General features: G+C 47.6%; 1 protein-coding gene across 1 annotated transcript; it reads left to right on the forward strand.

The window, feature by feature from the left end:
* COPRS (coordinator of PRMT5 and differentiation stimulator) lies at positions 5322-9997 on the forward strand. Its single transcript, XM_018064264.1, has 4 exons — positions 5322-5500; positions 8077-8128; positions 8507-8728; positions 9433-9997. The coding sequence occupies exons 1-4, from the start codon at positions 5402-5404 to the stop codon at positions 9600-9602; spliced, it is 543 nt and encodes a 180-aa protein (XP_017919753.1). The 5' UTR covers positions 5322-5401; the 3' UTR covers positions 9603-9997.

The raw sequence follows: 23265 nt of genomic DNA on the forward strand, positions 1-23265 counted from the left end.
TGTTACTGTATGTTAACGTGTTAGACTGTGCTGTTTTTCCTAGTTCTCTCTTCACGTTTGACTACTTTTTTAACTTTTTTTTTTACTAATTTGTAAGTTTCTTATGTACTAAGAATAGTAATCTTCAGCTTGTGTTTTCTAACAGATATTTGCTCCCAGCTTTTTTTGTGTTTGTGTGTAGTGTTTTTTGGTGTTCAAAGGTTTTGTATGTGTGCGTGTATGATTTCAATTGTTGAAAACTCCATCTCCTGCTGAAGACAACTCTGTTTACGCCAAGCAGTTAACTAAATTTTCTACAACACCATTTGTGGCCATTTTTCTTTTTTAATTTTACCTTTATTATATATTTCTATGACTATTAGTCTGTTTTAGGGCACCTTTATTATGAGCTTTTGTACCTTAAATGGTTGGTTGTGTGTCATTTATTCTAAAATAAGAAACATCTCTGTCTTCTCCACTAAGTCTTGGGAAGTTCAACATTTAAATCCTTAATGGGCTTTTTTTATTTTAGGAAAGAGCACATAAGAGATGAGAGTAAAAAGGATGGTGGTTGTCCTTCCAGCATGGCTATGAAGATGGGTCACCCTGGGGTCATCACATCCTGTACCTGGTTCTCACCATTGCAGATAATGAAAAGGCATGTAGCCAGTTCACCCTGAGCTCTGCTGATATGGTGGCTTCCAGCCACATGTGGGGACTTAAATGTATTGAAATTAGATAATTCATTTACACTGGACACATTTTCAAGTGCTCACCCAGCCCCATGGTTTCCTGAACAGCACAGATAACAAAACTTTTGTTTCCACCCATCAAATAAGGTTCTGCTAGACACTTCACCTAGATCCAGTTAGATCTGGGGAAACTGACTCATGCATCAGAAAAGAAGACAAATGGTCACACTCTCTTGTAGGAAAGCCTGCATAGAGAAGAAAATGTTACCTATCAACTGTGTTAGGCTAAATATTTTTCAAGTGGCTTATGTAATGTATAAACAACATTCTTTGAGAGATTTGAAGGAATAGTGTAATCTCAGATTGTCATAAAATGGCCTGATGAACAAAGAATTCCAGCTTCCAGCTTTTCTGCTACTTTTACAGGTTAAGGTGATTATCACACCTTGAGCAGATTTGTTACAGAGGTTCAGGCAGCCCAGAGAGGGAAAGGCAGCAAGGGCTGTCTTTAGAATTTGCTGTTCCCCAGTTCAGGTGCTGCCTAACTTCTGCTGCCCTTGGCTGTAGAGGGCCAGACTTGGAGCACTGCAAGATAGGCGCCTAGGTGAGACTATGGGCACAGTGCAGGATGTTTAGGGTTACTGTGACCGAGTGTCATAGCTTATAGTTCAGTCACTGTTGTGTCCAACTCTGCGACCCCATGAATCGCAGCACGCCAGCCCGCCCTGTCCATCACCAACTCCCAGAGTTCACTCAAACTCAACTCCGTCGAGTCGGTGATGCCATCCAGCCATCACATCCTCTGTTGTCCCCTTCTGCCCCCAGTCCCTCCCAGCATCAGAGGCTTTTCCATTGAGTCAACTTTTCCCATGAGGTGGCCAAAGTATTGGAGTTTCAGCTTCAGCATCAGTCCTTCCAAAGAACACCCAGGACTGATCTCCTTTAGGATGGACTGGTTGGATCTCCTTGCATTCCAAGGGACTCCCAAGAGTCTCCTTCAACACCACAGTTCAAAAGCATCAATTCTTCGGCTCTCAGCCTTCTTCACAGTTCAACTCTCACATCCATACATGACCACTGGAAAAACCATAGCCTTGACTAGACGGACTTTTGTTGGCAAAGTAATGTCTCTGCTTTTGAATATGCTGTTCAGGTTGGTCATAACTTTCCTTCCAAGGAGTAAGCGTCTTTTAATTTCATGGCTGCAATCACCATCTGCAGTGATTTTGGAGCCCAAAAATATAAAGTCTGACACTGTTTCCCCATCTATTTCCCATGAAGTGATGGGACCAGATGCCATGATCTTCGTTTTCTGAATGTTGAGCTTTAAGCCAACTTTTTCACTCTCCTCTTTCATCAGGAGGCTTTTTAGTTCCTCTTCACTTTCTGCCATATCTGAGGTTATTGACATTTCTCCTGGCAATCTTGATTACAGCTTGTGCTTCTTCCAGCCCAGCGTTTCTCATGATGTACCCTGTATATAAGTTAAATAAGCAGGGTGACAATATACAGCCTTGACGTACTCCTTTTCCTATTTGGAACCAGTCTGTTGTTCCATGTCCAGTTCTAATGTTGCTTCCTGACCTGTGCATAGGTTTCTCAAGAGGCAGGTCAGGTGGTCTGGTATTCCCATCTCTTTCAGAATTTTCCAGTTTATTGTGATCCACACAAAGGCTTTGGCATAGTCAATAAAGCAGAAATAGATGTTTTTCTGGAACTCTTGCTTTTTCGATGATCCAGCAGATGTTGGCAATTCGATCTCTGGTTCCTCTCCCTTTTTTAAAATCAGCTTGAACATCTGGAAGTTCATGGTTCACGTATTGCTGAAGCCTGGCTTGGAGAGTTTTGAGCATTACTTGACTAGCGTGTGAGATGAGTGCAATTGTGCGGTAGTTTGAGCAATCTTTGGGATTGGAATGAAAACTGACCTTTTCCAGTCCTGTGGCCACTGCTGAGTTTTCCAAATTTGCTGGCATATTGAGTGCAGCACTTTCACAGCATCATCTTTCAGGATTTGAAATAGCTCAACTGGAATTCTAGCTTTGTTTGTAGTGATGCTTTCTAAGGCCCACTTGACTTCACATTCCAGAATGTCTGGCTCTAGGTGAGTGATCACACCATCGTGATTATCTGGGTCATGAAGATCTTTTTTGTACAGTTCTTCTGTGTATTCTTTCCACCTCTTCTTAATATCTTCTGCTTCTGTTAGGTCCATACCATTTCTGTCCTTTATCAAGCCCCTCTGCATGAAATGTTCTCTTGGTATCTCTAATTTTCTTGAAGAGATCTCTAGTCTTTCCCATTCTGTTGTTTTCCTCTGTTTCTTTACATTGATCACTGAGGAAGGCTTTCTTATCTCTCCTTGCTTTTCTTTGGAACTCTGCATTCAGATGCTTATATCTTTCCTTTGCTTTGCTTTTCACTTCTCTTCACAGCTATTTGTAAGGCCTCCCCAGACAGCCATTTTGCTTTTTTGTATTTCTTTTCCATGGGGATGGTCTTGATCCCTGTCTCCTGTACAATGTCATGAACCTCTGTCCATAGTTCATCAGACACTCTATCAGATCTCGTCCCTTAAATCTATTTCTCACTTCTACTGTATAATCAGAGATTTGATTTAGGTCATACGTGAATCGTCTAGTGGTTTTCCCGAATTTGGCAATAAGGAATTCATGATCTGAGCCACAGTCAGCTCCCGGTCTTGTTTTTTCTGACTGTATAGTGCTTCTCCATCTTTGGCTGCAAAGAATATAATCAATCTGATTTTGGTGTTGACCATCTGGTGATGTCCACGTGTAGAGTCTTCCCTTGTGTCGTTGGAAGAGGGTGTTTGCTATCACCAGTACGTTCTCTTGGCAAAACTCGAATAACCTTTGCCCTGCTTCATTCCATACTCCAAGACCAAATTTGCCTGTTACTCCAGGTGTTTCTTGACTTTCTACTTTTGCATTCCAGTCCCCTATAATGAAAAGGACAGCTTTTTGGGGTGTTAGTTCTAAAAGGTCTTGTAGATCTTCATAGAACCGTTTAGCTTCTTCAACGTTACTGGTTGGGGCCTATGAGGGTGTATGAAATGTTAAGAGTTTTGATCAGTCTGGCTTGGTTTCTAATGGGTTAACGCTAAGACCTGGTTAGTTCAGGGGGGAGAGTCACTGGGCTCCTGAGTTGTCTCATCCATTTGTGGGAGAGTTGTAGCCTGATTCCAGCCCAAGTTCTAGAAAAACCTGTTTATAGAGAAGAGTAAAATGGGATTAGAGCTACAATTGCATAAAAAGGTTTTAAACACTTATGCACTATTAGGTAGACGCAGGTCAATTGACTATTCTAACAGGTTTTGACTTCCAATAAACTGGAAAATTCTGAAAGAGATGGGAATACCAGACCACCTGACCTGCCTCTTGAGAAACCTGTATGCAGGTCAGGAAGCAACAGTTTAGAACTGGACATGGAACAACAGACTGGTTCCAAATAGGAAAAGGAGTACGTCAAGGCTGTATATTGTCACCCTGCTTATTTAACTTATATGCAGAGTACATCATGAGAAACACTGGGCTGGAAGAAGCACAAGCTGGAATCAAGATTGCCGGGAGAAATACCAATGACCTCAGATATGCAGGTGACACCACCCTTATGGCAGAAAGTGAAGAGGAACTAAAAAGCCTCCTGATGAAAGTGAAAGAGGAGAGTGAAAAAGTTGGCTTAAAGCTCAACATTCAGAAAACGAAGATCATGGCATCTGGTCCCATCACTTCATGGGAAATAGATGGGGAAACAGTGTCAGACTTTATATTTTTGGGCTCCAAAATCACTGCAGATGGTGATTGCAGCCATGAAATTAAAAGACGCTTACTCCTTGGAAGGAAAGTTATGACCAACCTGAACAGCATATTCAAAAGCAGAGACATTACTTTGCCAACAAAAGTCCGTCTAGTCAAGGCTATGGTTTTTCCAGTGGTCATGTATGGATGTGAGAGTTGAACTGTGAAGAAGGCTGAGAGCCGAAGAATTGATGCTTTTGAACTGTGGTGTTGGAGGAGACTCTTGAGAGTCCCTTGGAATGCAAGGAGATCCAACCAGTCCATCCTAAAGGAGATCAGTCCTGGGTGTTCTTTGGAAGGACTGATGCTGAAGCTGAAACTCCAATACTTTGGCCACCTCATCGGAAGAGTTGACTCATTGGAAAAGACTCTGATGCTGGGAGGGATTGGGGGCAGGAGGAGAAGGGGACGACAAAGGATGAGATGGCTGGATGGCATCACCGACTGGATGGAGTTGAGTTTGAGTGAACTCTGGGAGTTGGTGATGGACAGGGAGGCCTGGCCTGCTGCTTTTCATGGGGTTGCAAAGAGTTGGACACGACTGAGCGACTGAACTGAACTGAACGGGTTTTGAAGGAAAGCATGTCAGTTGTGATTGGGTAGGGGTAACACTCAGGCGTTCCAGACCCAGCTAGTCGTCTAGCCCTGGGACCTGCATCGCCAGTGGCTACAAAAATTAAGATTCGGGACGGTTGGGTGGACGGGGCTTTCGGAGGCGGGCACTCCCCGCCCCTTACTCCGCCCCGTCCGTTGCCCCGCCCCTGGCTCCCTCTTGACCCCCCGCGCCCCGCCCCCCGGCCGAGAGCACCCCAGGCTGATTGGCCCTCAACGGCGTATCCTCGGGCCGGCAGCCAGGCCGGCGCGTCACGTGGCCGAGCGGCGACCTGGGCGCCGAGCCGCGGGCAGACAGGCATGGACCCTCCGACCGCCGGGGCCCAGGCGCTGGGGGCCGCGGAGCAGCCGCGGGGTCTGCAGCTGCCGAGCGGGCGGGAGGCGCCCCCGAGTCCGGGGGTGAGCGCGGCGCGGGGCCTGGGCGCGTCCACCACCTGCGGTCGGCGGCGGGAAGTTGCGGGGGCTCGCGGGGCGTGGGCCACGGAACCGGGGAAGCGCTCCCGGCCCTCCTCGGGCAGCCCGGCCGTTTGGGCGCGCGCCCGAGCTGGAAACAGCCGGGCCGCGGGACTGTGGGGCGGGGCAACCTCGAGGACGTGGGTGGGCGCGCCGGGCTGGGAGAGCTGGCTGTTGGCTCCAGGGCGCCTTTGCGTCCTTGCTAAATGGGAGGTGATGCTGCTGACCGAGAGCTGGGGCTGCTGCTCGGGGGCCTGGGCTGGGGCGAGGTGAGGGCTGCGAGGAGAGCTACTTTCCCTGAAGGATCCGTGTCCCATGGTGGGGATGCTCAGCTAAGCCGGAGCACCGGATGATGGCTCCTGCGCGCTCTCCTTTCACTGAAACCAAAAGGCCGCGTTTGACGCAGGGTTTCTAGAAACTTGTTTTCTTTTGCGCGCCAGACAGCTCCCGGTTTCTCAAAGACTGCTATTACAGTCATGTCCTGCCCTTGTTCAATAATCCCTTTTAGACGGTGAGCTCCTTGAGGGTAGGAACGCTCTATTTAGTGCTGTAAACCCGGTGCGTAGCGTAGTGCCTGGCATTTCACACACGCATATTTATTAACTGGATGGAAGAGGAATGCTTATCTAAGCATCAGAGACATCCTAACCAAAATAAGATAGGAAAAATGTAGTGGTAGGCTTATAAAGAAAATTACTTTAGCGGGCAGGTAGGATGAGACTGATTTTGGCAGGCCACAGCAGGAAGGTTCCTGCACTTCCTCTCCAAGATGAGAGGATAGTGGTCGTGGCAGAGGCGTGGAGATGAGGATGTGCAGGGCAGATGGTTGGGAGCTTGGAGAGAGAACTGTGCTGCACAAGTTGATGGAGCCTGAAGGGACAATGTGGATGCCATGGCGAATTTTGTACTCTAGCAGTGGAGGCCTGTTGAGGTTTCTGGGCAGAGTGATGATTTCCAGTGTGAGGCTGCGGCCAGATGGGTGAGTGTGGGACCCTGGTGGTCCAGTGGCTAAGACTCTGTGTTCCCAATGCAGGGGACCCTGGTGGGGGCTCTCATATGCTGTAACCTATACCTTGTGCAGCCAAATTAAAAAAAAGAAAACGTGGGTGAGTGGGAAGGCAGTTAGGGAGCTCTTGCAATAGAAGAGGTGAGAAGTCCCACTGTTGGTCAGCAGGGGTGACCGGGAGTTGTCACCGACTACTGGAGATAGAATTAGCTCATTAAATCCAGGTAGGACTAGGTTGTGAGCTAACTGGAGCAGGTGCCAAGTACAGTTTAAATATAGGGGCAAAGAAGGTGGGTTTCAGCTCAATAAATGTTATATTCCTGCTGTGTGCTAGGTGTCTTCATCAGTGTTATCTCATTATAAACCTCCTGCTGGGTTAGAACAGTTGTCCCCAATTTCCAGAGACAGAAACCCAGGCATGGTGGCTGAAGTGATGTGTCTCAGGTATACTCTGAGTGAATGGGATTGAAGTCACACCTTCTCATGCAGGCTGTGAACATTTCTCGCCTCACTTAGAAAGACGTCTTCACAGGTGATAGGATTTCAGGAACTCTCTCTTTTTTTGTTTTTGACCGTACTGCCCAGATATGGGATCTTAGTTCCCCGATCAGGGATTGAATCCATGCCCCCTGCATTGGAAGCGTGGAGTCTTAGCCACTGGATTGCCAGGGAAGTCACAGGATTTCAGAACTTTTGCGCGATGGGAGCAGAGAAACCTAGCGATGGCTATGAAGGAAGACGATTTCCCGTCAACTGCTGATTTCCCTTGAACAGCTAAAGCTCTTTAGTCCTCCTATGTCGGTCAGGAGATGAAATCTGATAAAAGAGCTATTAGCTAGATAAAAAGTTAAGGTAAAAATGAACATGGAGGTATCCACTGCAGGGAAATAGCAACCGGCCCGAGGGCTGAGGGAACAAAGGGGTGAGATTGGAATGACTAAAATGTGCAAGCTCAGAGGAGAATTTCAGGGAGCTGAAATTCCAGCCTCTGAGGACGGGGTGCTGTCCTGGCTAGTTTGGAGTCTCTGAGCTTGGAGGAGGAGACCAGACCTCTCAAGAGAGGGCCTAGTGAGGGACTTCCTTGGTGGCCCAGTGGCTAAGACTCCACGCTTCAATGCAGGCAGTCTGGGTTCAATCCCTGGTCAGGGAACTAGATCCCACATGCCAAAATTAAAGATCTCAAGTGCTGCAGCTTAAGAGGTGGTGCAGCCAAATACATATTTAAAAAAAAAAAAAAAAGATAGGGCCCAGCGAGGAGACTGGCTCTGTATGTGCTGGCAGCCTGTACACTGGATTCAGTAGGCACTCTGTGAAGGCAGGTGATCCTGCCGGCAGGAGTGATGCCCACAGGAATGGGAAGCAGCAAGTCCCAATGTAACAGGGCACAGTAGAAATGTGGGTTACAGGCTCCCACCCCAGCCTCACAAAGGAGGGTCTGAAAGGGTGGATATGGGGCTGAAATACTGGCCACTCCCGAGATATCCAAGTCCTGGGTCCTTGTTTCTTCTTCCCGCAGGCTGACCACTCCAATCAGGAGAGAGCGCCTGAGAACGCCACAGATCGGCTAGGTAAGTAGGCGACAGAGGCGGGGGTGGCTCTTGGGAGAGACCAAGGAAGTCTGTACTGTGAGAGCTTATCGTTGCCAGAAGACCTTTCCCTCCATGTCATTTAAACCACCTGAAAATACACACTGCCCGATTTCCTCATGTGAATGAAAAGACTTGGTAATGAATGGCCTTGTTTAAGACAGAACATCTTATTGAAAATAAATGATCAACCCTACTTCTAAAACTGGGAACAGAGCAACAGTTTTTAAATAAGTGCTCTGGTGGCTAAGGGGCTCCACACGCTTGTTACTGTTGCCTCTTAGTAAGTTTGCGGAACATTTTCCTAGCAGAACACGACCAGGTTGTTTTAAAATGTTCTTCCTTTTGTCGATTTCTTAGCCAACGGAGCACAGAGCATCCCTCACGATAGTCCTGCCCACGGTGAGGGCACCCATTGTGAAGAGGAAGGCTTTGCTGAAGATGACGAGGATTCTGATGGGGAACCGAGTCCCTGGGAGCTGTCAGAAGGAATGTCTGGCTGTCTACCCAAGGAACAGGCTGGTGATCTTTTTCACGAGGACTGGGACCTAGAGTTGAAAGCAGATCAGGGGAATCCGTATGGTAGGTGCAGGGTTTCTGGGGTCCTAGGCCAGGCTCTAGTGCAGTCGGAAAGAATCTGCCTGCCAGTGTGGGAAATGCAAGAGATGAGGGTTTGATCCCTGGGTTGGGAAGATCCCCTGGAATAGGAGATGGCAACCCACTCCAGTGTTCTTGCCAGGAAAGTCTCGTGGCCAGAGGATCCTGGCAGGCTACATATAGTCCATGGGGTCACACAGGCCAGGCTCCTGAGACCCTCCTACCAGGTTAACCCCTAAACAGTTTGGAAGAGGGAGCCACATCTATTAGCTTTGCCTCATGGTCTGAAATTTCTGTGATGGCTCCTCTTTCATATTGGAGGTGGGGGTTGGTGGGGGGAAGTGCCAGTTTTGCATTTTATCTTATAACAGTATGGGTCTGTTTGAATGTTGAAACAGCGTTACTCTCTCCAAATATCTTTGTATGAATGGAGCAGCCGTAGGCAGAAGTGCTCTCAGTTGCTTTCTCTGCACTGCTGAAAACCTGTGTCAGAGGAGCGGGCCTGTGGGTGGCCTCAGAGTGAAGGTGCTTGGGATTGTCCAGCAACGGAAGACTGTGTGCATACGTGTGTGCCCGCCTGTGCATATGTTTAAGCAAAGACGTGCAAGTGTCTGTCCCCTAGGTATTTCTGGGTCTGTCTTGTCACACTCCCTCCCTCCTTTTAATCTGTCTTTTAAAACTGCCTGCAGATGCTGACGACATCCAAGGTTGCCTTTCTCAAGAGGTCAGACCCTGGGTGTGCTGTGCCCCGCAAGGAGACATGATCTATGACCCCAGTTGGCACCATCCGCCTCCACTGATACCCCATTATTCCAAGATGGTCTTTGAAACGGGACAGTTTGATGATGCAGAAGACTGAGGGTGTCACTTTTGCCTGCTGGGTGGGCAGAGGGGCCCCTCAGGTCAAGGTCTCCTTTCTTTGAGGTGTGAGAGGTCACACCTGAGGAAACATTCCCAGTGATCCCCCAGTCGGGCGAACGGACTGGTGTTAAGTAAGGTCCTGAGTGCCCTGGTTGTGTTGTTGTTTTTATAAGCTCCTCCTTGGAACGTGTGCGTGTTTATGTCTGTGTTGGGGGGAGGAACCGTGTTCTTTATAAATAAAAGAAGAAAAAAGTCAGTGTGCTTTTGCCTACTTCCTCCCCCTTTTTCATTAGATAATTCTGAGCAAAGCTTCCTCTCCTTCATTTGAAGCCCTTCAGTCCATTTTCAGGATGGATGCATGTTGAGACGAAAGATTAAACGACTCTGAAAGAAGACCATGTTTTAGTTTGGCCTATGGATCTGGTCCTACTGACCAGAAGCTGAGACGCTGGTGACTTCACGGCTGACTTCTATTCCTGTTCTGGAAAATTGACCATTTACTTAGTTAGCAAGGACTTTCTGCAGGCTGGAAGATGAAATGGCAAATTAATTAAAGCAGCAATTGTATAACCCTCAATTGGCCTGAAAGGATTTTACACTCTGTTTTCCATTTAATCTTCTAATCCTTAACAATTACTTACATAAGTCACTTAAAAAAATTTTTTTTAACCTCATTTTAAAGAGGAGGAAAATAAGGCTCAAAAAAAAAAAAAGAAAAAGAAAATAAGGCTCAAAATGTTTTGACCTCTCCCAGATCATATGGCTGGGAGACGGCAGAACTGTGACTTGATCCGATACATGACTCTGAAGTCTTCCTGTGGTTGCCCTCGTGTGTGTGTGTGTGTGTGTGTGTGTACGTGCATGTGTGAGTCTGGAGGAGGGACCTGGTGGGCCACACCTCAGCAGGTTTGTGATGCCCCAGACCGAGTCAGTCACACTTGCCCCTTTGGCAGGCTGAGGAATTGCGTCTTAACCTCCCTGCCCCCTTAATGAAACTGCATCAAGAAAAATTTCAGACTTGAAAGCCTAAGTCAACTTCACAGCAGTTAAATGAACAATGAACCATTTAAGCAATTTTTTGGAGGCCCCATAAAAAGTGTGTTGGGCTTCCCAGGTGGTGCTAGTGGTAAAGAACCTGCCTGCCAATGTAGGTTAGATGAAAGAGAAGTGGGTTTGATCCCTGGGTCGGGAAGATCCCCTGGAGGAGGGCATGGCAACCCACTCCAGTATTCTTGCCTGGAATCCCATGGACAGAAGAGCCTGGCGGGCTACAGTCCATGGGGTCACAAAGAGTTGAACACGCCTGAGCAACGAAAGATGCGTGCATAAAATGTGTGAATAAGGCAGCACCGTATGAGGGAGGGCAGTGGCTTTGGCTGGGAGGAGCCCTCATGGCCACGGCTGTCCTAGGGAGAGAGAAACGGTCCCTCCCGCTGTCCTTCCTGGAGAGAGAGTTGTAGCCCACAGCCCCACACCACTCTTGCTGTACTCCCAGCATCACAGCTGGTGAGACCATGAGTATGTCTGATGGGAAAAGAGGACCTTGAGAAATTGAGCCAAGAAACACTGAGGGCTTGGGGACCATGGCAGAGTCGCCAAAAAGAAAACTGGTGGTATGGGCAGGTCATGTGGGTGCATGTGCAGTTACGAGGCAGCTGAAACTGAGTAGAGACAGAAGTCACGAGGTGGGGGGATTCCATGTATGTCGGAGGGAAGGAAGAAAAGAAGCACATGTGCGTGAGTGGCTGAGCAAAGAAAATCGACAAGCTGCGTGGTCCAGGGAATGGTGGTGCATTTGGATTCTTGCTGCTTTAAAAAAGTTTCTCTTTGCCATTCTTCATGGGTCCTCCCAGCAATATTCTCTTAACGACATTAGAATGGTTTTTACCGTTGAAAGTTGGGTATGTCAGGAGAACTGGAAAAGAGGGGAGGGGCTAGTCAATTGTTCTGATTTAGGTCTCATTCTGATGCCCTCTTCTAGGGTGGATCAAACACAGAAGGGTATTGACAGGTGGGTGACTCCCCAGGCTGTGAACCCTGGTTATCGCAAGGGGGTGAAGTGCGAGTAAGAAAGAAGTAGGGACTTGGAAAAATACTGATGATATAATAAGGGAAAATACAGACTAGAACCACTCTGATATTATTGGAAACCTGAAAAGATGGCATATGCAAGGGATAAGGATTAACATGGACAAATGGAGACAGTTTGATCAGACAGTGGAGGTGTTGGCAATTTGCTTTGGTATTTTCGTTTTTTTAATATAGATTTTGCAGTGAGGTATGTAAAGACACATCATTCTCCTAAAACAAGATGCCTCCTCTGCCTTGTCGTCCCCGTTCTCTCTGACAAGTGTCACAGCACCTGCCCCCCTCTGCTGTAGTCGCTGGCATTTGGGTCCACCTCCTTCCTCAGAGTGAGAGCTCTCTGAAGGCAGGACCGTGTCTGACTCCTCAGCCTCCCTGTTTCTTTAAGACAGTGTATAGGAATAGGACAGAGAAAAACGTCCAGCAGTGGTCAGATTTGTAACCATCCTTTACTCTGAAAGCCTTCAGTCAATGACCATGTAAACTTTGTTCTCCAAACACTATAGAGTGTGTAATGACAAATGAGTTTGTAATACAGATTATCAGATAAACAACAAATCATGGTTATATAAGAAATAATTGAATCAAGAGGAAACGTCACAGTGACTTCTAACCAGCATCCTGTAGTGAAGAACTTCCATTTTTGGCACTCAAAAAATACAAAACGTAAAACCCAAGGCCAAAAAGCTACTATATATCTGAATCTCTGATTTCTGAGCTGAGACTTACAATCTCAGAATAGGGAGAGAACGTGGATGTTGCTTAGCTTGGTCTGCTCGTGTGTGGAGGAATCATCTCTGCTTTCTTCTGGCCACGGGGAGCTCATTACCTCAGAAGGAGCCCGTCCATTGCTGGTTAGTGTTAGTTGCTGGAAAATTCTCTCTGGTATGGAGCTGGAATCTAGCCATCCGGTGGCCCTGGTCTGCACTGTGGTCCTCATGTTTTCTCCATTATAGGAAATGAGCACTTGTATCCTCTCTCCAGCGTTTCCTTTTCCAGGGACTTGCAAACGTGTCTGAAATCGAGAGATTGGGGGAGAAGAAGGTAGAGGGGGGAAGGGAGGAGCGGGTGAGGGGGGGAGTGGGGAAGGGAATGTTTTGCGGGTTTGGCAGGCATTGCAGTGTTGGGAGAGGTTGAACTTGTTCAACGAGGGCATGTGGAATGGAAGAAGACCAAGGACAGAACCCTGGGGAGCATTAGTGATTACCGGGTAGACAGAAGGATCGGATCCTGAGGGCAGGCTGTGACCCAGGAGGAGGAAAACCCAGGTGAGTGTGGGCGCCCCCCAAGTGATATCTAAGGAGGAGAGACTTTAAAGGAAGAGGGAGTGGCCGTCTCTTCTGGAGGCCAAGTAAGATGCAGGCCGAAGAGGGTGTTGCGGGTGTGGGAATCAGAAAGCGCTCTGAGAACGTATTGACTTGGAGTGGGTGCAGGGGTGGGGATGGGGCATCACGGGCTAACGCATTCTGAGGGATGCACCCGAGCTTTTGGTGCTGCTGTTTCTCTCGGGCTGGACTGGGGGCAGTGGTGACTTCCGGCCAGCTTCTCTCAGAATGTGCAACCAGGCCGGGAAGAGGCAGTGATGGGAGAGAAAAGGAGTGGCCAGCGAGAGGGGCAGACGTGGGAAGAGGCTGCTGGAGAAATGGAGGCAGGAAGGGACTGTTAGCGGAGACAGAAGGGAAACTCTAATTCTGGCGTTTCTTTCAAACAATCACATTAACCAGGAAAGAAACCACAGCTGACCACTTTGAAAACTTGGGTGACGGAAAGGAGAGGAAAAATGTGTTTCTTGTGTGTCCGGATGACATTTCTGAAGCACCCTGTTTTCTCTCCTGCCCTGTCTCCACGCAAGCAGGCTCCTTGCCTTCATGCAGGCACATGACAGAGTTGAAAACAGCCAAGACGTTTTTTGTGTGTTTTTTTTAGCTTTGGTTTTACAAAAAGGATTTTTAAATTAAAAAAGAAATGTGTATATATTTGGTAAGCAGGCAAAGGAGTCTGGGGCCAACAAACTATGAATCTTGTAGAAATTTGGGAAGAAAGAATTTTTCCCAGGCCAAAAAAAAAAGTCCCCTCGTCTATGAGAACGAAGATGGAGAGAACAAAGAGAGCACTCTGGAGACGGGGGGTTAAGTCCCCAGAATGATAGATGTTGCTGTTTCTAGGCAGTCAGGACCATCTCCCAAAAGATGCCCAGGTCTTGAGCATGCAGAGGACTGGAGGGACCCAGAGGGGCCATGGGACAGAAAAGACCTGTGAAGATGGATATCGGATGATGTCTTGCACTGCTTGAGGTGCTTGAGAAAGTGTGAACCCCAAAAGGTACACGTGGAAGCTCAGAGTCGGAAACTGGGATGGTCAAAGAGACGACTGTTTTGCTTCTTGAATCCCTGAAACGTAGAATTAACAGAAGCCAAGATGAGAACGAATTACTGCTGGGGGCAGGGGGGCCAGATCATCAGGTAGGTATGACGGTGTATTGAAAGTATCATCATGGGCTGATTCATATCAGAGCGCTGATAATTTATGCTTCATTTTTATTTTCTCTCTGGATGAAAAACTCCCCGTTTTTGTATTGTGGCAGAAGAAAAAGAACTGTGCCATTCACAGTGTGTGTAAGCCATGCTGTGTATTTTTGTTTGGCTCTGGCATGTTTCTGTAAGTTACGGCTTTCTTTCCTTTTGGAAGGTCTGGAGGAATGTACTCTTTTGCCTCACCCCTCAATTAGTTTGGTGCAGTGTTTGTTTTTTAAAAGTCTTTATTGAATTATTTACAATATTCAAATTTACAACATTTACACTATTGCTTCTGCTGTTCGTGTTTTATGTACATTTTCAATATTTACACATTGACAATATTGATTCTGCTTTTTTATGTTTTGGTTTGGTTTTCCGGCTGGGAGGCACGTGGTATCTTAGCTCCCCAACTGGGGGTCGAACCCACAGCCCCTGCATTGGAAGGCAAAGGGAAGTCCCTGGTGCTGTGTTTATAGTGGGGACAGCATGTTCATCATGAGACCCTGGGGGGGATGGGGGATGGTGCGTCCTGCAGCTTTTTCTCTGGTGCTTGGTGCTTGTTGGGTTGACTGTGAAGGCTGCAAAGGCCACACTGTCTTTATGTATAGGAGCAACTGGCTGGACTCTGCAAGGCTGCAGTGCCCTGAGGAAAGCCAAGATCGCCTTCCAGGGAGAAGGAAGCATGCTCATTGGCTTAGTAAATACCTTGGCGCTGCACTGCCCTTGGTTTTCCGGAGTTCACATTCCTGGACCCAACTTTCCCAGGATGGTTGGAATATGGAGAAAGAGAAAAAACAAAACAACCCACAACAGCCCAATACCCTGGCTGTAGCCCATGTGGATTCTGCCTGCCAGTTCTCCCAGAGCAGATTCCCCACCCAAATAACAGACTGCTGGACCTGGAGGACTCCTTGTGTGTATGTGCACACATGTGCGTGAGCGTGGCAGGCCCAGGAGAAGTGGGAGGGTGTAACAGGAAGGCAAGCTGCACGGCTGGCTCCCTCTGTGTTGACTTAGCGGGTCTGGCTGCAAAGCCAAGGCCTTTGGAAAAGCACGGCCTCCCAGCTTCCGGCAGTTTCTGTGGAGCTGGTTCCAGGACTCAGCTAGATCTTGCAGGTGTTGATGAGCAGGAGGAGAGTTCAACTGGGTCCCAGGGCACCAAGGTTGAGAGGGTCCCACCAGGATGTGTCCTCACTCAGGGCCTGGGGAGTAAGCCACAGTTTCAGGAGAAGGCATTTCTCTCCATCTTACAGGGTTCTCCGGTCCTCCCGCTTTGAGTGAAAGAGAGAAGTTTCCCCAGGAGGCATACTCCCACTTTCTGCCATTGCAAGGTACAGTTGGCTTTCCTTTTCTTCCCCCCCGCCCCCTTTTCCGGTGAGGTGATTGTGATTTCAAAAGCCATTTCCTCTGACAGCTTCTCGTGAGCTGTTGAACAAATGTGGCAGATAGACCTTAGAGCCATGTGTTCGGCAACTCAAGGCAGGCGCCTGAATCTCTGCTGCCTGCCGCCTGTAGCCTTACCCCATTCCTCCAGCAGGTGGCAGTACAGACCCACCACGCGCTGTGTGCTGTGTGACCGCGGGGAGGGCGAGGGGCCCTGGAGGAGCTGCTCAGCGGGCTCAGGGTTACCTTCCTGTTAGTGGGCTTCCTGCTGATTAGCAGTCTCACCTGTGAGTTCAAGGGCAGGATTTACTCCTGATTTGATAGAGGAGTTTTCTCAGAAAAGATTATTGTGAAATTTAGGGTAAGAGTCATTTACAACATTTACACTATTGCTTCTGCTGTTCGTGTTTTATGTACATTTTCAATATTTACACATTGACAATATTGATTCTGCTTTTTTATGTTTTGGTTTGGTTTTCCGGCTGGGAGGCACGTGGTATCTTAGCTCCCCAACTGGGGGTCGAACCCACAGCCCCTGCATTGGAAGGCAAAGGGAAGTCCCTGGTGCTGTGTTTATAGTGGGGACACCACCCATGCCCCCCCCCCCCACCCCAACACCCATCCCAGAGCCTGGCACATAGTAAGCACTTAATATATGCTTGCTGACTTCAACCAAAGTGTGCGTATGCACGCAGGAAAGTCAAATGCATCGTGCTACATCCCTCTGCCAGATGACACCTTCGGTGGTTTTTCTTACAAAGCTTATAATTCTCGTTTTACAGAAAGAGACACTGAGGCTCAGGGAGGTAAGAGAATTGGCCAAAAGTCACAAAGAGGAGAGATGGTGATGCAAGTCATCTGACTCCCAAGTTTTCGTTCTAGTATGCTCACTCTACTGGGATGGGAAACATCTAGATTTAGCAACAGCCTAGGCTTCTCAGGTGGTGCTAGTGGTAAAGAATCCGCCTGCCAATGCAGAACTGGGTTCAGTCCCTGGGTTGGGAAGATGCCCTGGGAGAAGGGAAAGGCTACCCACTCCAGTATTCTGGCCTGGAGAATTCCACAGACTGTATAGCCCATGGGGTCGCAAAGAGTCGGACACGACTGAGCGACTTTCATTTTCTAGGCTTTCCAGGGGGCGCTAGTGGTAAAGAACCTGCCTGCCAATGCAGGAGATATGAGAGATACTGGTTCAATCTCTGGTTTGGGGAGACCCCCCGGAGGAGGGCATGGCAACCCACTCCAGTATTCTTGCCTGGGGAATCCTATGGACACAGGAGCCTGGCAGGCTATAGTCCATAGTTCGCAAAGAACTGGACACGACTGAATCGACTTAGCATGCAGGATGAATTTTGTTTGAGAAAAAGCAGGAGAATCCCAAGTAGACTCTACCTTTATTCATCAATTTATTCCTGAACACCTGCTATGTACTGTCTACTCGGGATGGAATGGCTTTTAGGGAGCCTGGCACAAATATGGACCCTTCTCACCACGGGAGAACTATGTAGGCCCAGGGTATGGTGGGAACCCTGAAGAAGGAGAGACAGGTCAAGGAGACCCCTAAAAGGAGACAACCTAGAAGCCGAGTGCTAGAGGACTTGGCCATGAAGTGGGTGGAGGATCAGCCAGGCAGAGGGAGCTGTGTGTAGAGAAGCCTCCAGGTGTGAGAAAGTCTCACGTACTTGGGGACATGGTGAGGGATGAAGTCAGGTTAAGCAAGAGTCTTTGAAAGATATGCCAAGAAGCTTAAAGCGTTCTTAACATGAATGTGTGATGGGCAGATTTTCGTTTTCAAAAGAACCTCCTAGTTCTTGGTGGGAGGAGGCTGAGACCCAAGCCAGGAAGGCCAGTCTTGGAGCTGTAATCTAGCAAGAGAGGATGGGGACCTAAACTAGGGTGATGGCTCTAGAGACGGATGGGGAGGAACAGGTAGGGACTATATATTTAAGGGGGACAGATCACCTGTGAGGGTACAGGGAGGGAGAGGAAAGAGTCTGGGCTGACCTCGAGGGCCATCCTGGTTTGGGGAACCGGATGGATGGAATGGTCTCTAGACTGAATGACCTGTAGATTCGTAAGACCCTTCACATCCACTGTTTCAAGAGGAAGGTGCTCCTTGTTCCAGATGTTCAACTTTGCTCTCAGGGTTTGGAGAACTCCCCGGGGGGTAGGGGGAGCTGTGTAGCCCTCCACCTTGAACTTCGCCTGTGAAGGTCACACGTCAAGGGCACCCTCTGTCCTTCCTGTGCTCAGAGAGCCGATGTTCAGAGATGGCCCCATTCTTGCACGTGGTGTGTGGGGTGGACACTCTGGATGCCTCGCTTAACATCTGTGGCCCTCTTCTTGATGACCACACCTTTCTTAGGGGTGGGGATCAGGCCTAAGTTGATCTGTGTTTCCTGTCTTCTGTATTCGTCTCCTATGCCTGCTTAACAAATAACCATGACCTTGGTGGCGTAAGACAACAGAAATGAATTTTCTTGTAGTTTTGGAGCCCAGAAGTTCAAAATCAAGTTATCGCTAGGGCTGGAGCCCCTCCAGAGGCTCTAGCAGAGACGCTGTTCCTTGACTCCTTCACCTCACGCTGGCGACCGGCATCCTCGGCTCGTAGCTACTCACCCCAGGCACTGCCTTACTTCTCCATCCGTGCCTGTCTTCTCCTCTTCTGTCTCTCATAAGGATACTTGTCATCAGATTTAGGGCCCACTTGGGTTATCCAGGATGACCTCATCACAAGATCCTTAATTGCATCTACAAACACCCTTTTCCCAAATAAGGTCACTTTCCCAAGTCCAGGGGCTAGGATGGAGACATATCTTTTAGGAGACTGCCATTTAACCCACTACAGCCTCTGTGGGTGGCCAGACAATGAAACTGGGACCAAGGTGACATCATGGAGCCCCTGTGGACCAACCCGGAAGCCTGCCTGCTTCAGGACTTCCGGTTATGTAATTCAGTAAGTCCTCCTTTCTGCTTTCAGCCAACATGACGTGACTCTCCCGCCTTCTCTTGCTGCTCAATGTGCCCTGGCTGACAAATGTGTCCATTTGGAGTCCTGCATGCGGGCAGTGGGATGTAGGGCAGAGATTGCAGCAGTTGGAATTCTCCTCTGGGCTCTATTGTTGACACTGTGTGTGACCTTGGGCAGACCACAGGCTCGCTGACCATGGGCTTGAATGCATAAATAGGGCCCTTGTCCCTGTAAAAAGCTCTTCAAAATGGAAGCCACTGTGGTTTCTGTTGTTATGCCCTCTGCATTCCAAGAAAGACGTAACAGAACTGGAAAAGGGCCAGACAATGGAGCAATGCATGGCTTTTACCATTTGGGCAAGCTCCACAGCCAGACTTCTCCTGCCGGGAAAGATGGAGGCTGAGGAGGAGATGGAACTACAGTCTTTTGTACATAAGGCATAGCCACAAGGCAGAACAGATTTATTCCTCAAATCCTGGAGTCCTTGGGTGCTCTTTCTGAAAGTTTGGGAAGTTGTTTCAGGGCAAACACAGAAAGCAGCTCCTTTCCATGGTGGAGAGATGGACTGGAGGCGCGTGGGCATCCACTCCCGGCCCCAGCGGTGTGACGGTGAGCCATCTCCGCTGCTCCCTGTGTCTCAGTTTATTCACCAGAAACCTGGTAATAAGCTAGGAGTGAACTTCCACAGACTCACCACTGACCTCCCTGCCTCCCCCGCCCCCTCAACCCAGCGCTGGCAATACTGTGATCAGCTTCTGGCTTCTTACAGTTTCCGCTCATGGGCTTGCGGCTGAACTCATCGCGCATGCGCCTGCGTGAGGTCGCCTCTCCCTTACTGAGAACCGCTTAAGCAATTCTCTCCTGCCTTTCTTGCATCGTCTGTTTCTCTTTCCTTACCAGATCATTCTGCTTAGAGTGTGCACAGAAACCGCTATCATTTCTCCCATCTGAAAACAACCCTCCCTTAATCCTGCTTCTGCATCTAGCTCCTGCCCACTTTCTCAGCCCCAGTCTGCAGCAAAACACCTTGCAAGGATTGTCTGTACTTGTCTCTTTTGCTCGATGAATCTGAACAAAACGAACACACTCGTGTAATTACCACCTGGGTTTTTTAAAAGAAGGACTGTTATCAGTACCCCCGGAAGCCCTGTCCTCCTCCCAATCACTTACCCCTCCCTACACCCCAGGATAACCACTATCCACACTTAACACCACCGCAGATGAGTTTTATCATTTTTTAATTTGATTGCAGTCAAATATTTATAAAATGTCCCGTCTTAAACTTTTCAAAGAATGCAATTCAGTAGCATTGAGTACGCTCACGATGTTGTGCAGCCACCACCATGACCTAGTTTCAGGACCTTTTCATGATTTCAGAAGGAAACCCCACACGCATTAGTGCTCTCCAACCCCCATTCTCCTGAGCCCTCGGCAACCACTGAGGTGCTTAACGTCTCCATGGGCTTGCCTGTTCTAGACAGTGCGTGTAAGTGGAATCACATGATTCACGGCTTTTTGTGTCTGGTGTCTCCCACTTAGCAAACTGTTTTCCTGGTTCACCCGTGTTGTAGCATGTGCAAGTGGTTTATTCCTTTTTTACGGCTGAATCGCATTCCATTGTATTTCTACACCATATTTCTTTATCCATCCATCAGGTGATGGATGTATGGGTTGTTTCCACCTTTCTGCCATCTTGAATAGTGCTGTTATGAACATTCATGCACAGATTTTTGTTTGAGTACCACTTTTATCTGTTTTCAAACTTTTAAATTGGTCACATGATACATATGCTTTTTTTAAAAAAAGAATCAGTTATTGTAAATTGAAGTATAGTTTATTTGCAATGTTTCAGGTGTATAGAAAAATGATTTTACATATATATAGTCTTTTTCAGATTCTTTCAATTATAGGTTTTTATAGGATATTGACTGTAGTTCCCCATGCTATCCAGTGGGTCCTTGTTGTTATCTATTTTATATATAATAGTGTGTATCTATTAACACTAAACTCCTAATTTGTCCCTTCCTTTCCTCTCCCCCTTTGGTAACCATTTGTTTTCTATGCCTGTGAGTCTATTTCTGTTTTGTAAATCAGTTCATTTGTATCATTTTTTAGATTCCACATATAAGTGATATCATATGATATTTATCTTTTCTATCTGACTTACTTCACTTAGCTGAAAATGACATTATTTCATTCTTTTTTTTTTTTTTTAATTGTTGGGGCTTCCCCAGTGGCTCAGTGTTAAAGAATCCACCTGCAATGCAGGATACACAGGAGACGGGGGTTCGATTCCTGCATCAGGAAGATCCCTTGGAGGAGGCAGTGGCAGCCCACTCCAGTATTCTTGGCTGAAAAATCCCACGGACAGAGGAGATATATGCCCAGATATATGCCCAGGAGTGGGACTGGGGGATCAGATTCATTTTCTGTCTGACTTCATACTTTGTGAAGATTATATTCTCTAATGAGAGGTTCATCCACATTATTGCATAGCAGTAGCTCACTCATTTGCATTGCTCGATAAAATGTCATTATGTGACTATATCATCATTTATCTAATCTATTTTTGATGGGTCATGTCCAGTTCTGGGATATTATGAAGAATGATACTATAAACATTTTTGTTCCTATCTTTTGGTGAACACATGGACAGATTTGCTGTTGGATATATACCTAGGGCGGAGAAGGAAATAGCAACTCACTCCAGTATTGTTGCCTGGGAAATCCCATGGACAGAGGAACCTGGTGGGCTACAGTCCATGGGACTGCAAAGAGTTGGACATCACTTAGCAGCTAAGCCACCACTACCATATATCTAGGGCTAGAATCACTGTCATAGATTATGCAAGTTTTTAGCTTTCCTGCCAAAGGGTTTTCCAACAGTGTTTCAATTTTTCACTCCCTCAGCAGTGTGTGAAAGTTTCACTTGCTCCACATCTTCACTAACACGTGATGTTTCCACCTGAAAGTTTAGTAGACACCCCCAAATCAGCAAGTCCCAAACTTTACTCTTTTGTTCTCCTATAAACCTGACCCTTCTTCTGTTGATGGCAACTTTATCCTTCCAGATGCTCAGGCCAGAAACCTTGCAGTTACCATGACCTTCCCTTTTTTGTTGCCTTACTTCTGACACATCCAGAATATGGTCTCATTCCTTACTCTGTTGCCATCCTTGCTAGAGCCATCATTTCTTACTTAGATTCCTGGAATGTCAATTGTGGTGAAATGTGCATAACACAAAATTTACCAGTTTAACATGTGCGGTTCAGTGGTATTAAGCACATTCACCACAGGGTGATCCTTGTAACATATAAGGTAGACCATCCCATTCCTCTGCTCAAAGTCCTCTAATGGACCCCACACTCTGGAGGAGGAGTCCAAGGTCTTAGGCAGAATCCAGGGTCTTAGAACAGCACATCAGGACTTGTCCAACCGGATCTCCTATTATGTGACTTCATCTCCTCCACTTCTCTTTGGCTCTCTCCACCCCAGCCCCTTGGGCCTTCTCATGTTCCTGGAACAAGCCTGGCATGACTCTGCCTTAGGGCCTTTGAGTTGGTGATCACCTCCACCTGCCTGGAGTGTTCTGTCCCAGAGAGTCTTAGAAATAACTTTCTTGCCCCCCCCCCCACTACAGCCTTGCTCAATTGGCTTGAGGATTTTCGCCCACCATCTATGAATTGAAATATAAGAGCTGGCTTGTGGTTAAAGAATTCTCAGGGTAAAAGTTTTTTCTTTTTTCTTTCCCACCTACTTCCAGTGTTTAACATGGATAATTTTCCTTGCTCCCCTCTGGGGAACTTAAGTACATTTCTAGCCTACTCTTGACTGGAGATGGGACCCCACCTTATGAGAAGCTCTCCATTTAATTCTTCACCTGCACTGAGCCAGGTTTATCTCCTTGTGCATGGACTCCATAAGGCCTTGAAAATGAATGCTAACTTGGGCTTGGCTTGGCTCAGGGAGAAAGCCAGCTTCTGCATCCTCTCTGGGTTCCTGCTTTCCTTTCCTCTTTGGCCTCTGATTATTCCTAACCCTCTTTGCAAGTTCACTTGGTGACTTTCAAAGATTGACAATATTTTATCTAGCCTTTTGAATACTTCAGTAGGAAGGAGTTTGGAGGGTCTAGTCAGCCAGAATCAGAAGTCCATTCAACATCAGCCATAGAGAGATAGCGTACTGTCAGAGAAGAGACTGGGGTTCAGGAGTCCATGGTCCCAATTCTAGCCCTGCCTTCAAACTAGCTATGATTTTACACAAGATCACATAGACCCTCTGGGCCTCAGCTTATCTGATAACATGAGGGCTTGAGGGTGGGTGGCCTCAGAGATTCTGTGATTCCATGTTAACTGAGAGACCATCTCTATTTTGATGGGAGCCCCTGACTGTGAGGGTAGCAAGCTCCCAGTTCAGGGGGACTTTCTGTGTGCTCACAGTGATTTGCCATGCTCTGGGTCTGATTTGGAAGAGGAGATGACAAATGTGAAATGTCAATGGTGAGAATTATGAAATAAAAAGCAATTTATCAATTCCCCAAAGAGGGTAGGAAGGGGGTGTAGGGAAGCCACGTTGCACACAGGATAATGTCATGGTTGCTAGGTGGGTGGTGGGGACAATAGTAAGGAAATGGTGAGTCTACGGGTAGGATCTGCCCTGGTGCCGGGGACTTGGGCACCCCCGGACAAGCCCGCCACCCGCTGCTG

Source organism: Capra hircus, chromosome 19 (assembly GCF_001704415.2).
Source record: "Capra hircus breed San Clemente chromosome 19, ASM170441v1, whole genome shotgun sequence".
Classification (NCBI taxonomy): Eukaryota; Metazoa; Chordata; class Mammalia; order Artiodactyla; family Bovidae; genus Capra; species Capra hircus.